The sequence below is a fragment of the Elephas maximus genome, chromosome 16, assembly GCF_024166365.1.
Source record: "Elephas maximus indicus isolate mEleMax1 chromosome 16, mEleMax1 primary haplotype, whole genome shotgun sequence".
Classification (NCBI taxonomy): domain Eukaryota; kingdom Metazoa; phylum Chordata; class Mammalia; order Proboscidea; family Elephantidae; genus Elephas; species Elephas maximus.
In genome coordinates, this window is record NC_064834.1 from 50458789 (window position 1) to 50472314 (window position 13526).

Consider the following 13526-nt stretch of genomic DNA (forward strand, 5'->3'; position numbering starts at 1 on the left):
ACAGTATAGTCTTGGGAGTATCCATACAGTAAGGTGCTGATAGTCGATGCTGTGACAGTTCTTGAGACTTCTGAAGGACAAAATGTAGAAAGATGTTTGAGGACAAAACCTTAAGAAATGTCCACATATAAAGGTCAGGAAGAATGAAAAATAAATAAAGGCAGTGAAGAACATAGAAGAAGAAGGAGAATCCAGAAACGTAGTTTTAAGGAACACAAAAGAACACAATGTCAAGGAGGTGCTGGTCAATGACAGCAGATGTTCATAAGAAATTGAGGAGAAAAAGGACTGAGAGAAAAAGCTATTAGGTTAATCAAACCATGAGAACAGAAGCTAAATTTAGAATGGGGGTAAGAAATGAAAGAATGGGCAGATGTAGAACAAGGAATAGACTCTAGTATATTAGACTTACTTGCTGAAGTCCTATGGTGTTAAAAGGAAGAAAAGAAATAGTAACTACAGAAGTATCAGAGACAGATTTAAGAAAAACATTCAGATCCAAGGCCCCATTTTTTCAAAAAGCCATTTCTTCAGTGAGGCTAATCTTGACTTTATATTAGAAAGAAGGTGATAAACCAAACCAAACTTGTTGCCCTGGGGTTGATTCCAACTCATAGTGACCCTATAGGACAGAGTAGACAGGGTTTCCAAGGCTGTAATCTTTATGGAAGCAGGCTGCCACATCTTTCTCCCAGGGAGTGGATGGTGGGTTCGAACCACTAACCTTTCAGTTAGCAGCCAAGTGCTTAGCCACTGTGTGACAAGGGCTCCTTAAGAAAGTGATAAGGATCAGTGAATTCACATTAAAATGTGAGCGACTATTTCCCTTAGTTTTCTCAGGACTTGGCACTTTAAAAACAAAATAGACAAACAGCAACCCAACAAACAAAGCATAGGACACTCATTAATCTAAACAGGTGGGCAGTTGAAATTTCTAGTAGGATCCATTTATTCGATCAACAAATATTTATTGAGCAGCTATTATATGGCAGGCTCTCTTATACACTCTAGAGATATAGCAATGACCAAAACAGAAAACAGGTCCTGCACTCACGGAGTTTACGTTTAGTGTGTTTGTGGTAGAACTTGGTGGGAAAGGTAACACAGGCCAGGGGACTATTTTAAATAAATTTTAAATATTTTAAATAAATTTTAAATATTTTAAATAAGCCTAACTGAAAGGTAACATTTCAGCAGACCCCTGAAGGAGGTGAGGAAGTAAGTCAAGAACATAACTATGGAAAGAATTTCAGGTAGAGTATACAATAAAGGCAAAGGGCCAAGACAGGAATGAGCTTGATGAGTTTGAAGAACAAATAAGGGGCCAGTGTGGCTATGGAAGAAAGAAAGAGGGAGAACACTAGGAGACGAGGTCAGTGGTAGCAGGGCCAGATTGTGTAGGGCCTTACTGGTCATTGTAAGGAGTTTGGCTGTTACCCTGAATGACACAAGAAGCCACTGAGTGGTTTTGAATATGGCACAACTCACCTTCTAAAAACATCACTCTGGCTCAAAAACCACTGGATGCTGAGCTGAAAAAAGCCTGGAGGGGAAAACAGGGCAAGGGTGAAAGTAAGGAAACCAGTTAGGAATCTATAGCAATAATTCAGGGAAGGGATCATAGTGACTTGGACCAGGGTGGTAGCAGTGAAGTGGTGGAGTGATGGGGTTCTGGGGATGTCTTAAAGGTAGAGCTGACAAGATTTGCTTAAGTATTGGTTGTGAAATATGAGGGAGAAAAAAAAAAAAGAGAGAGAGAAAGGGCTTCAAAGAAAACTCCAGAGTTTTTAAATTGAACAACAGAAAGATAAACTTGATATTTAAGGAAGTATGGAGGACTGGGAAAAGGGAGGACAGGAAGGCAAAATTAGAATTTTTGTTTTGGACATGTTACATTTGAAATGCCTATTAGACATACAAGTAGAGAATGTGAGTGGGCAGAATATACAAATCTGGAGTTAAAGGGAGAGGTATCAAATGAAGCTATAAATCTAAGTAAAACATTTTGAAAGGTTGGGAGAGGTAGGGAGGCTTCTGTGGTAAAGGAGACAGGAGGATCCGTCACAAGGATCATCTTCTGATTCATAGATGGCAATGTCCTCAAAGCACTTATCTATCATAGTCCCTCCCTCTGCTCCCTTTCTGCTAAGGATCCAAAGTTTTCTTGAGTCTCACCTTCCTTGACTCCCTGTCCAAGACTAGCTTCTCATGTTCTCATCATGTTTTTATTTATTTCCTTCTCAAAAGTGATGCCTATCCTACTTTTTTTTTTCCCATTCATTGATGGAGGCAATTGACATTTCTTAATCTTATGTACCACCACTCATCTGTCAGTTTGTCGTACTATGGTGGCTTGTGTGCTGCTGTGATGGTGGAAGCTATGGCATTGGTATTCCAAATACCAGCAGGGTCACCCATGGTGGACAGATTTCAGCTGAGCTTCCCGACTAAGACAGGCTAGGAAGAAAGACTTGGCGGTCTACTTCTAAAAAAAGCTGGCCAGTGAAAACCTTATGGATAGCAGTGAAACATTGTCTGATATAATACTGGAAGATGAGTCCCTCAGGTTGAAGGCACTCAAAATATGACTGGGGAAGAGCTGTGTCCTATAGTGGAGTTGACCTTAATGACATGGATGGAATAAAGCTTTCAGGACCTTCATTTGCTGATGTGGCATGACTCAAAACGAGAAGAAACAGCTGCAAATGTCCATTAATAATCGGAACATGGAATGTATGAAGTATGAATCCAGGAAAATTAGAGGTCGTCAAAAATGAAATAGAATGCATAAAGATCAATATCCTAGGCATTAGCGAGCTGAAATGAACTCGTACTGGCCATTCTGAATTGAAAAATCATATGGTCTACTATGCCATTGGAATGACAAATTGAAAAGGGATGATGCTGCACTCATCGTCACAAAGAACATTTCAAGATCCTGAAGTACAATGCTGTCAGTGATAGGATAATACCCATTTGCCTAAAAGGAAGAGCAGTTAGTACAGCTATTATTCAAATTTACACACCAAACACCAATGCCAAATATGAAGAAATTCAAGATTTTTACCAACTTCTGCAGTGTGAAGTTGGTCAAACATGCAATCGAGATGCATTGGTAATTACTGGTGATTGGAATACGAAAGTTGGAAACAAGAAGGATCTGTACTTGGAAAATATGGGCCTTGGTGATGGGAATGACTGCAGAGATCTCATGATGGAATTTTGAAAGACAAGCCAACATCTTATTCATTGCATATACCTTTTTTTAACAGCATAAAAGGCAACTATACACATGGTCTTCGCTTAATGAAATACACAGGAATCAAATTGACTACATCTGTGGAAAGAGACAATGGAGAAGCTCAATATCATCACTCAGAACAAGGCCAGGGGCTGACTGTAGAATGGACCAGCAACTGCTCATATGCAAGTTCAAGCTAAAAAAAAAAAAGCAGAAGAAAATTAAAACAAATCCACTAGAACCAAAGCGTGACATTGTGTATTTCCAACCTGAATTTAGAGACCATCTCAAGAATAGATTTGACGCATTGAACCCTAGTGACCGAGGACCAGACGAGTTGTGGGATGACGTGAAGGACATCATACATGAAGAAAGCAAAAGGTCATTAAACACACAGGAAAGAAAGAAAAGATCAAAAGGGATGTCAGAAGACATTCTGAAACTTGATCTTGAACATCAAGTAACTAATGTGAATGGAAGAAATGATAAAGTAAAAGAGCTGAACAGATGATTTCAAAGGGCAGCTCAAGAAGTATTGAGTATTATAAGGATTTTATAAATAAAGCACTATAAGGAAATGTGCAAAAACCCAGAGTTAGACAACCAAAAGGGAAGAATACACTTTGCATCTCTCAAGCTGAAAGAATTGAAGAAAAAATTCAAGCCTCGAGTTGCAATATGGAAGGATTTGATGGGGAAAATATTGAATGTTGCAAGAAGTATCAAAAGAAGATGGAAGGAATACACAGTCACTGTACCAAAAAAAACTGGCTGACATTCAACCATTTCAGGAGGTAGAGTATGATCGAGAATGGTTGATACTGAAGGAAGGAGTCCAGGCTACACTGAAGGCATTGGTGAAAAACAAGTCTCCAAGAATTGACAGAATACCAGTTGAGATGTATGAACAAATGGATGCAACGCTGGAAGCATTCACTTGTCTGTGCCAAGAAATTTGGAAGACAGTTACCTGGCCAACCAACTGGAAGAGATATATATTTATCGTACCTATTCCAAAGAAAAGTATTCCAAAGAAAAGTGGTCCATCAGAATGCAGAAATTATCGAACAATATCATTAATATCTCATGCAAGTAAAATTTTGATGAAGATCATTCAAAAGTGGTTGCAGCAGTACATCAACAGGGGCCTGCCAGGAATTCAAGCTGGCTTCAGAAGAGGACATGGAACGAAGGATATCATTGCTGATGTCAGATGGGTCATGGCTGAAAGCAGAGCATACCGGGAAGATGTTTATCTGTGTTTTGACTATGCACAGGTATTTGTTTGGGTCATAACATATCATGGATAACATTGCGAAGAATGAGAATTCCAGCACACTTAATTGTGCTCATGCGGAACCTGTACATAGACAAACAGGCAGTTGTTCGAACAGAACAAGGGGATGCTGCATGGTTTAAAATCAGAAAAGGTATGTATTAGTGTTGTATTCTTTCACTATACTTAATCAGTGTACATGCTGAGCAAATAATCTGAGAAGCTGAACTATATGAAGAAGAATGCGGCATCAGGTTTGGAGGAAGACTCATTAACAACCTGCTACAGATATTTGCAGATGACACAACCTTGCTTGCTGAAAGCGAAAAGGACTTGAAGCACTTACTGATGAAGATCAAAGACTATAGCTCATCATAAAGAAAACAAAAATCCTCACGACTGGACCAATAAACAACATCATGATGAATGGAGAAAATATTGAAGCTGTCAAGTGTTTCATTTTACTTAGATCTACAATCAACATCCATGGAAGCAGCAGTCAAGAAATCAAAAGGCGCATTGCGTTGGATAAATCTGCTGCAAAAGACCTCTTTAAAGTGTTAAAAAGCAAAGACGTCACTTTGAGGAATAAGGTGCACTTGACCCAAACTCTGGTATTTTCAGTCGCCTCACATGCATGCGAAAGCTGGACAATGAGTAAGGCAGACCGAAGAATTGATACCTTTGAGTTATGATGTTGGCAAAGAATATTGCACGTACTATGTACTGCCAAAAAAGCAAACAGATCTGTCACGGAAGAAGTACAGCCAGAATGCTGCTGCTTAAATGCAAGGAAGGAGAGACCTTGTCTCACGTACTTTGAACATGTTATCAGGAGGGATCAGTCCCTAAAGAAAGACATCATTTTTGGTAAAGCAGAAGGTCAGTGGAAAAGAGAAAGATCTTCAATGACATGCATTGACACAATGGCTGCAACAGTGGGCTCAAACATAGCAATGATTGCGAGGATGGCTCAGGACTGAGCAGTGTTTCGTTCTGTTGTACATAGGGCTACTATGAGTTCAATGGACTCTGGGTGCCTAACAACAACAACAATCTTATGGAAAGTGGATCCAACAAAGCTTCAAAACATGCCCCATTTTTACTTTCCAATCTGATGGCCACCCCTAAAGTTTTCTATAGAAATTCTGAAGCCACAAGTGGCCCCTGGGAATTAAATTGTGACTTGTTGGGCAATTTTTACCTCCAACTTTGCTATCCCAGTGTTCTATAAAGGTGAGGCATTAACCTTTGTCCGTAACTCAATATGAGCTCTATCCTAAATAATCCCCTTTACATTATATTTTATTTGGGGGCTAGAGGTAGCTAATCTCAGAGGATTGACACCAAAGCATTAGTTGAGTTCTGCTCAAATATGTCCAGTCTGTACATTTTTGTTCATGTGATTTAATAATCTACTCATATTTTTGCATGTGCACAATTAGAATAAGATAATACTACTCTATTGCACCCAGCAGGAGCCATGGTGGCACAGTGGTTAAACACTTCTCTGCCAACTGAAAGGTCAGCAGTTTGAAACCACCAGCTGCTGCACAGAAGAAAGATGTGGCACTCTGCTTCTGTAAATATTACAGTCTTGTTAACCCTAAGGGACAGTACTACTCTGCCCTATAGGGTCACTATGAGTCAGAATCACCTGTACAGCAATTCGTGGGTCATTGCACCCAATACCATCTTCCCTTCTGGAAAGAAGAACTGATACATTTGAATTGTAGTATTGGCAAGAATATAGAATATACCATGGACTTCCAGAAGAATGAACAAATCACTCTTAGAAAAAATACATCGTCCTTAGAAGTAAGGATGGTGAGACTTTGTCTTGCTTACTTTGGACAGGTCACCAGGAAAGACTAATTGCTAGAGAAGGACACCAAGTTTGACAGAGGGTCAGCAAACATGAGGAAAACTCCTAATGAGATTGACTGACACAATAGATGCAACAATGGGCTCAAGCACGTCAAAGATCATGAAGATGGCACAGGACTGGGTAATTTTTTGTTCTGTTATACACGGGGTCACCATGAGTTGGAGCTGCCTCCACGAAAACTAACAACAATAACAACACTCTATTGCACACAATACTAATTTCCCCTTCTGGAGTCACAAGTACTATTTTTCAAGAACTATGAGCAAAGGGCCGTGTGCCCAAGTCCTTAGCCACACAGAAAAAACAGTCTTCACTCACGTGAAGGTTGCAAAAGAATGAAATAGTTTCAAAGGAGTATTAAAGTCCGTTTTGCCAATTGAGCAAAGAACAGGATCTAACCAAGTCAAATCAAACAAGTCATGTTTTCTGTGTGACACCTGCTTAAACTTGGTCAAAGACTTACTTAGGGTTTGATGAAATTGGGCTACATTAGCACTCCCCATCATTCTTTGAAAAACCACATTTTTCCATGGCTCTCTGTTCTCAGTTTGTTATCTCTACCTGGAATGTTCTTCCACCTCTTCATTCTTCATAGCCTAAATAAATGGCCTCCTCTGTGAGCTCTTCTCTGACTCCGCAAGGCAGAGACATAGGGGCTCCTTCTTCTGGTTTCTCCTAGCTCTTTATCTGTTCCTGTTACAGCCCCTCGGAAACTCTATGGGGCAGTTCTACTCTGTGGTATAGGGTCACTATGAGTCAGAATCGACTCAATGGCATTGGTTTTGGGTTTTTTTGGTTTTGTTACAGAGATAGCCAAGTCATGCTATCATTGTTCAGCTCTGACTCCCCCTACAAAGGCAGATAGGAGTATTTGCCAAGGAGAAGGCACTTTGTCTGCCTGTTTAGCTTTCAGTTCAGTGTCTGATGCACAATAAGCCTTAATAAATGTCTGACTCCTACAGGTTTTATTTAGGTCCATTCAAAGACACAATCTGTCTGCCCCTTAAGTATCCAAACTCAATTATCATTATTCAGTATAGCAAATTCCCTCTAGCTTATGTCTACTACTTCATGTTGTTAAATGTGTTCAGATGATATACTCATTGTGCTAAGTGTTAGTTGGGAGTGAAAAATACTAGTGAGATAGGTGACCATCCAAAAGAGACTATAAGAACAGAAGAATTTCTGGTAAAAGCCAGGAAAGAAATGTGACAGTAAAAGCAGAGTGAGGTGAGCTCTAAACCAACGCTGCCTCTTTTAATTCAAAGAGAGAAGCCATCACTTACTGGGGAATCATTAGAATTAGTGAGTACAACCAATAAAAAGTGAGGCATTTTAACCGTAGCCGTTAAGACAGAACAGTTTGAAAATTGCCTAGAAAGAAAATATAGCCATTTCAGAAAGAGTGAAGATATCTGTAGGCTGAGAGCTAATTTTAATAGGAAGAGAAATATCTCCAGTTTAGTCATTGCAATGAAACCTTAACTAGGTTATAAAGAAATCAATGTAAATGTATGTAATTTGACTTAAGTTGTTGAAGCAGAATGAGATTTGGGAAATGTCTATGAATAAAAATTGCAATGCTATCACAAGACTGGGCTAGAGACTATTGCATGAATCAACTTAACTGGATTAAAGAGAAAACTAAGTGCCAGCAAGTATAGCAGAATCTCTGGATTCCATCTAAAATGGTGAAAGGGGAAGAGTAGAAAATACACTGACATTTAGTAAGAGGATAGGATTGCTTTAAAGAAATGTGCCCTTAAGAAGCTGGAGTTTGAAGATGCAAATAATATATCTAGAGAATAGTTTGGAAATATCTATTTGAATTTAAAATGCACATTCCCTTAGATCAGACAAGCCCACTGCAAGCAAGCAAGCTAGACATTTTTCTTACATATAAGCTTGAAAAATTCTCCAAGATATAAAAGGATTATCATTGCAGTGATGTTTTCAATAGCCAAGCTCTGAAAATAATCAAAATGCCTATTGAATGGGGACTGGTTAAATAAATTGTAGAAAATCTATGTTGCAGAAAGAGATTACGAATAAGGAAAGGGAGAAGACTAGAATAAGCCCTGTTAATTAATAAACACACACACACACATATGTGTAGTGATGAGCACACCTAGCACCCAGACCTTGGCTTCTAACTACCATTCTCTAATAAATGGAATCAAAGCTCGTTGGAGAAATTGCAGATGCCAAGGCTAGGGCAGAGAAAATGTAAGACGAACTAGGACATCTTATGGTATCAGAAAGTAAGGAAATGCTCAATACATGATGGAGACATGTTGACAGGATTTAAGAGCCAACTGAAAGGAGCTCCCAATGGTGAAAGCTAGAACAATTTGAGCAACAAAATAATGATAGCATTGGATTATATAACCAACAGAATAAAATAAATATCTATAAGTCATACTTGTAGAAATAAATAATTGACTAAATAAATAAACATGACAGGAGGAAGTGTTCCTCCTTGCAGTAACATACCAATTAATAAATATAGAAGAAATAAGAAATCACCATTAGGTAACAACTCAATAGTGATTGCTGCAGTCATGAATTACTGATGGATACTAAAATTAGTACATCAAAATACGATGACAAATAAGATATTTGCATGGTCTTAAAGTATCTCCCCACAAGATACTCACTAACTGCAAAGGGAAAACAAGTAACTTTACAGAGGAAAAACCTGGCAGATACCATCTATCTAACCCTGTGATCAAAGTTACCTTAGTAGTTACAAGACACTGACATCATGTACATATGATATGAAGTCTGAGAAGGGCACAAGATCACTTCTGTAGTATTCTTAATAAAAATTCAAAACCTAAATTCAGTCATGAGAAAACATCAGACAAACCAAATTTGAGGGACCTTCTACAAAATAATTGACATGGACTCTTCAAAAGTGTTGAGGTTATGAAAGAGAATGAAAGAACAAGGAACTGTCACAGGATGAAGGGGATAAGTAAACATGACAACTAAACGCAATGAGGGATTATCATGGATTGAATTGTGTCCCCCCAAAAACATGTGTCAACTTGGTTAGGCCAGGATTCCCAGTATTCTGTGGTGGTCCTCCATTATGTGATTGTAATTTTATGTTAAAGAGGATTAGGGTGGGATTGTAACACCACCTTACCCAGGTCACATCCCTGATCCAATGTAAAGGGAGTTTCCCTGGCGTGTGGCCTACACCACCTTTTATCTCTCAAGAGTTAAAAAGGAAGGGAAGCAAGCAGAGAGTTGGGGACTTCATACTGCCAAGAAAGCAACACTAAGAGCAGAGCATGTCCTTTGGACCCGGGGTCCCGGTGCCTGAGAACCTCTTCGACCAGGGGGAGATTAAGGGCAAAGACCTTTCTCCAGAGCCAACAGAGAGAGAAAGGCTTCCCCTGGAGCCAATGCCCTGAATTTGGAGTTTTAGCTTACTTTACTGTGATGAAATAAACTTCTCTTTATTAAAGCCATCCACTTGTGGTATTTCTGTTATAGCAGCACTGGATGACTAAGACAGGGATTCTGGATTGGGCCCTAGACCAGAAAAAGGGACAAAAGTGGGGAAATTGGTGAAATTCAAATAAGGTCTATAGGTTAGTTAATAGCACTGTACTGATGTTAATTTCCTGATTTTAATCATCTTACTATGGTTATGTCAAATGTCAACATTGGAGGAAGCTGGATGAAGGGTGTACGAAAACTCTATGAACTATACATAAACTATATATTTATAAAACTATAAACCTTTCTGTAAATCTAAAAATAATTTAATATAAAATGTTTTTTAAAAGACAAAGCAGATCCATATTGCTTATACAAAAAGAATTTCAAGATATATTATTGTTTTTAAAAAGTGAACAAGAAAAAAAAAGCAATGATCAGAATGGTATATATAATATTTCTTCTGAATGACATATAAAAAAAAAAAAAACCTACTGCCATTGAGTGAATTCTGACTCATAGTGACCCTATGGGACAGAGTACAACTGTCCCATAGGATTTTCAAGGCCGTAAATCTTTACAGAAGCAGGCTGCCACATCTTTCTCCTGCGGAGCAGCTGGTGGGTTTGAACTGCCAACCTTTTGGTTAGTGGCTCAGCGCTTTAACCACTGCACCACCAGGGCTGCTTGAATGACATATACATGTATCTCTCCCTATATATGTACAGACATATGTACACATACATGAATACACATACATACGTGTTGGGTATAAAACCAAAACCAAACCAAACCCCTTGCCATAGAGTCGATTCCAGCTCATAGTGATGCTATAGGACATAGTAGAACTGCTCCATAGGGTTTCCAAGGAGCACCTGGTAGATTTGAACTGCTAACCTTTTGATTAGCAGTTGTATCTCTTAACCACTACACCACCAGGGTTTCCATATTGGGTATATGCATAATCATTTTGATGTAAGAAAACACAAAACTCTTAATACTGGTAATTTGGGAGGAGAGGAAGTGGAAGTGAGAGAGGGGGGTTAGAATTTTATTTGTCGCTTTTCTTTGAGTCTGAATTTCTATAAATACAAGGACCATCCGGGCAGGAAATTATGGCCATTGTATTTGTTTCTTTTTGGCACCTGGTTATATTTAAAATAGAGGAATAGAAAAAATTAGAATAAGTTGTTGTTAGGTGTTGTCTAGTTTCTTCGGACTCATAGCTATCCTATGTACAACAGAACGAAACATTGCCCAGTCCTGCGCCATCCTCATCATCGTAGTTACGCTTGAGCCCATTGTTGCAGCCACTGTGTCAATCCATCTTGTTGAGGGTCTTCCTCTCTTTCACTGACTCTCTACTCTACCAAGCATGACGTCCTTCACCAAGGACTGGGCCCTGCTGATAACATGTCCAGAGTAAGTGAGACTAAGTCTTGCCATTCTTGCTTCTAACGAGCACTCTGGCTGTACTTCTTCCAAGACAGATATGTTCGTTCTTCTGGCAGTCCATGGTGTATTCAGTATTCTTTGCCAACACCATAATTCGAAGGCATCAATTCTTCTTCCGTCTTCCTTATTCATTGTCCAGCTTTCACATGTGTATTAGGCAATTGAAAACACCATGACTTGGGTCAGATGCACCTTAGTCCTCAAAGTGACATCTTTGCTTTTTAACACTTTAAAGAGTTCTTTTGCAGCAGATTTGCCCAACGCAATGTGTCATTTCACTTCTTGGAATAAGTTAATATATAATAATTACGATATTGTTTAAGAACGTGCTTTCATGAGAATATTTTCTTTATTATATCTTTAGTGCTATTGCTTAATTCTTTTATATAAACTAAGTTCTTTTGCATATAAACCCATTGCTTTCAAGTCGATTCCAACTCATAGTGACCCTATAGGACAGAGTAGAACTGCCCCACAGGGTTTCCAAGGAGCGGCTGGTGGATTTGAACTGCTGACTTTTTGGTTAGCAGCCAAACTCTTAACCACCATGCTACCAGGGCTCCTTTTGTATATAATCCTCAATGTATCCGTTAGTCTGGTGCAGGTCAATTCTGGCATGAACAAGCTTCCCACTCACTGCTGTTAAGCAATACTACCTAGCATTTGGTTATGGAACATGTGGATTATTCTTGCCTAGGTTTATCAAAGCTTAGATAAGAATCTTATCACTTCTGGAGGCTTTAAGATACAGGTGCTGTCTCAATCTGCAAATGAATCCCTGTAACACTCATACTCAGTCCTCTGTGCATTTACAAATCCTGTCTCCTCAGCCTGAAATGGCCTTTCTCTTTGCCTTATGGTAAGGTATAATTAACTCCTCTATTATGAAGCCTTCCTGTAGTCTAGAACAGGGTTGCAAAACCTTCTCTGTAAAAGGCCAGATAGTACATATTTTAGACTTTGCATGCCAAGTACTGTCTCTGTCACATATTCTTCTTTGTTTTGTTTACAACCCTTTAAAAGTATAAAAACCATTCTTAGGCCCCACTGGGTTCCCAACCTGAGGGCCATGTCTAAGTTATTGCAAAATTCCAGACATTACTCCATTTCTAGGCTGAATAAATAACATGTGTCACACACATATGTACTGGTATTTTTTGATAGCTATAGATGCTTCTGGGATTAACACAAAACAAATTATTTTTACAAGTGTTATTAAATTCATAATAGTTTCCTGTCCTTGTTAATTTTCTCAATCAGTAAATACCAGAATTACAACTGGTATTATGTGGCATACTCATAAAATAACTTATTATGAAAAAGAAATCCACATGCAAGGACTAAGAAAATGTATCTTCCATGTAGCCTTTTAAAGGAGTTACTTAAAGTTGCACTTCAACCAAATGAAAGAAGGAGCATGGAATCCAGAGGGAGTAGATCAAACTGGGAAGAGTCCTAATGGAAAGCCCCATAATGAGTGCTCTGTCACAGAAGCCCTGGAGCGCTGATAGTTCAGTGGTAGAATTCTCACCTTCCAGGAAGGAGATCCAGGTTGGATTCCTGGCAAATGTACTTCGTGCATAGCCACTACCTGTCTTTCAGGGCAGGCCTGTGTGTTGCTATGATGCTGAGCAGGTTTCAGTAGAGCTTCCAGACTAAGACACATCAGGAAGAAAGGCCTGGTGATCTACTTCCAAAAGTCAGCCGCTGAAACCCCTGTGGATCACAACAGTCCACATAGATCTCGGAGACAGGCACCATTTTGTTCCATCGTGCACGGGGTGTTGGGGGCCAACTCAAAGGTAGCTAACCACAGGAAAACTAATTTAGATTATCCATTAACCACTTGCCATCCAGTTGATTCCAACTCATAGTGACCCCATGTGTATCAGAGTAGGACTGTGTTCCATACAGTTTTCAATGACTGATTTTTCAAAAGTAAATTGCCGGGCACCTCAGGGTGGACTCAAACTTCCAACCTTTCGGTTAGCAATTGAATGCATTAACCATTTATACCACCCAGGGACTGTTCATTAAAGCCACCAACTTGTGGTATTTCTGTTACACCAGCACTAGGAAATTAAGACAGCATTTCCAGAAACAGAAAACAGGTTAATGCAGAAAAAACATATTTGAAAAAGCAATACTTGAAACTTCCCAAATCTGATGAAAAATACAAAGTTACAGATTCAAGATGTTCATGAACCCCAAACAAT

At 39.1% G+C, this 13526-nt stretch overlaps 1 protein-coding gene across 5 annotated transcripts in view; it reads right to left on the minus strand.

Annotated features, from left to right (window-relative positions):
* The window catches only part of HPSE2 (heparanase 2 (inactive)), a 702461-nt gene that overhangs the window by 277819 nt on the left and 411116 nt on the right, over positions 1–13526 (minus strand). Inside the window, exon 2 of one of the 5 annotated variants that reach the window (XM_049855688.1) lies at positions 1489–1543. The exons of the other annotated variants lie outside the window; for them this stretch is intronic. Coding sequence (XP_049711645.1) covers positions 1489–1543 — 55 coding nt within the window. The remainder of the gene's footprint in view (positions 1–1488; positions 1544–13526) is intronic. 5 annotated transcript variants of the gene reach the window in all.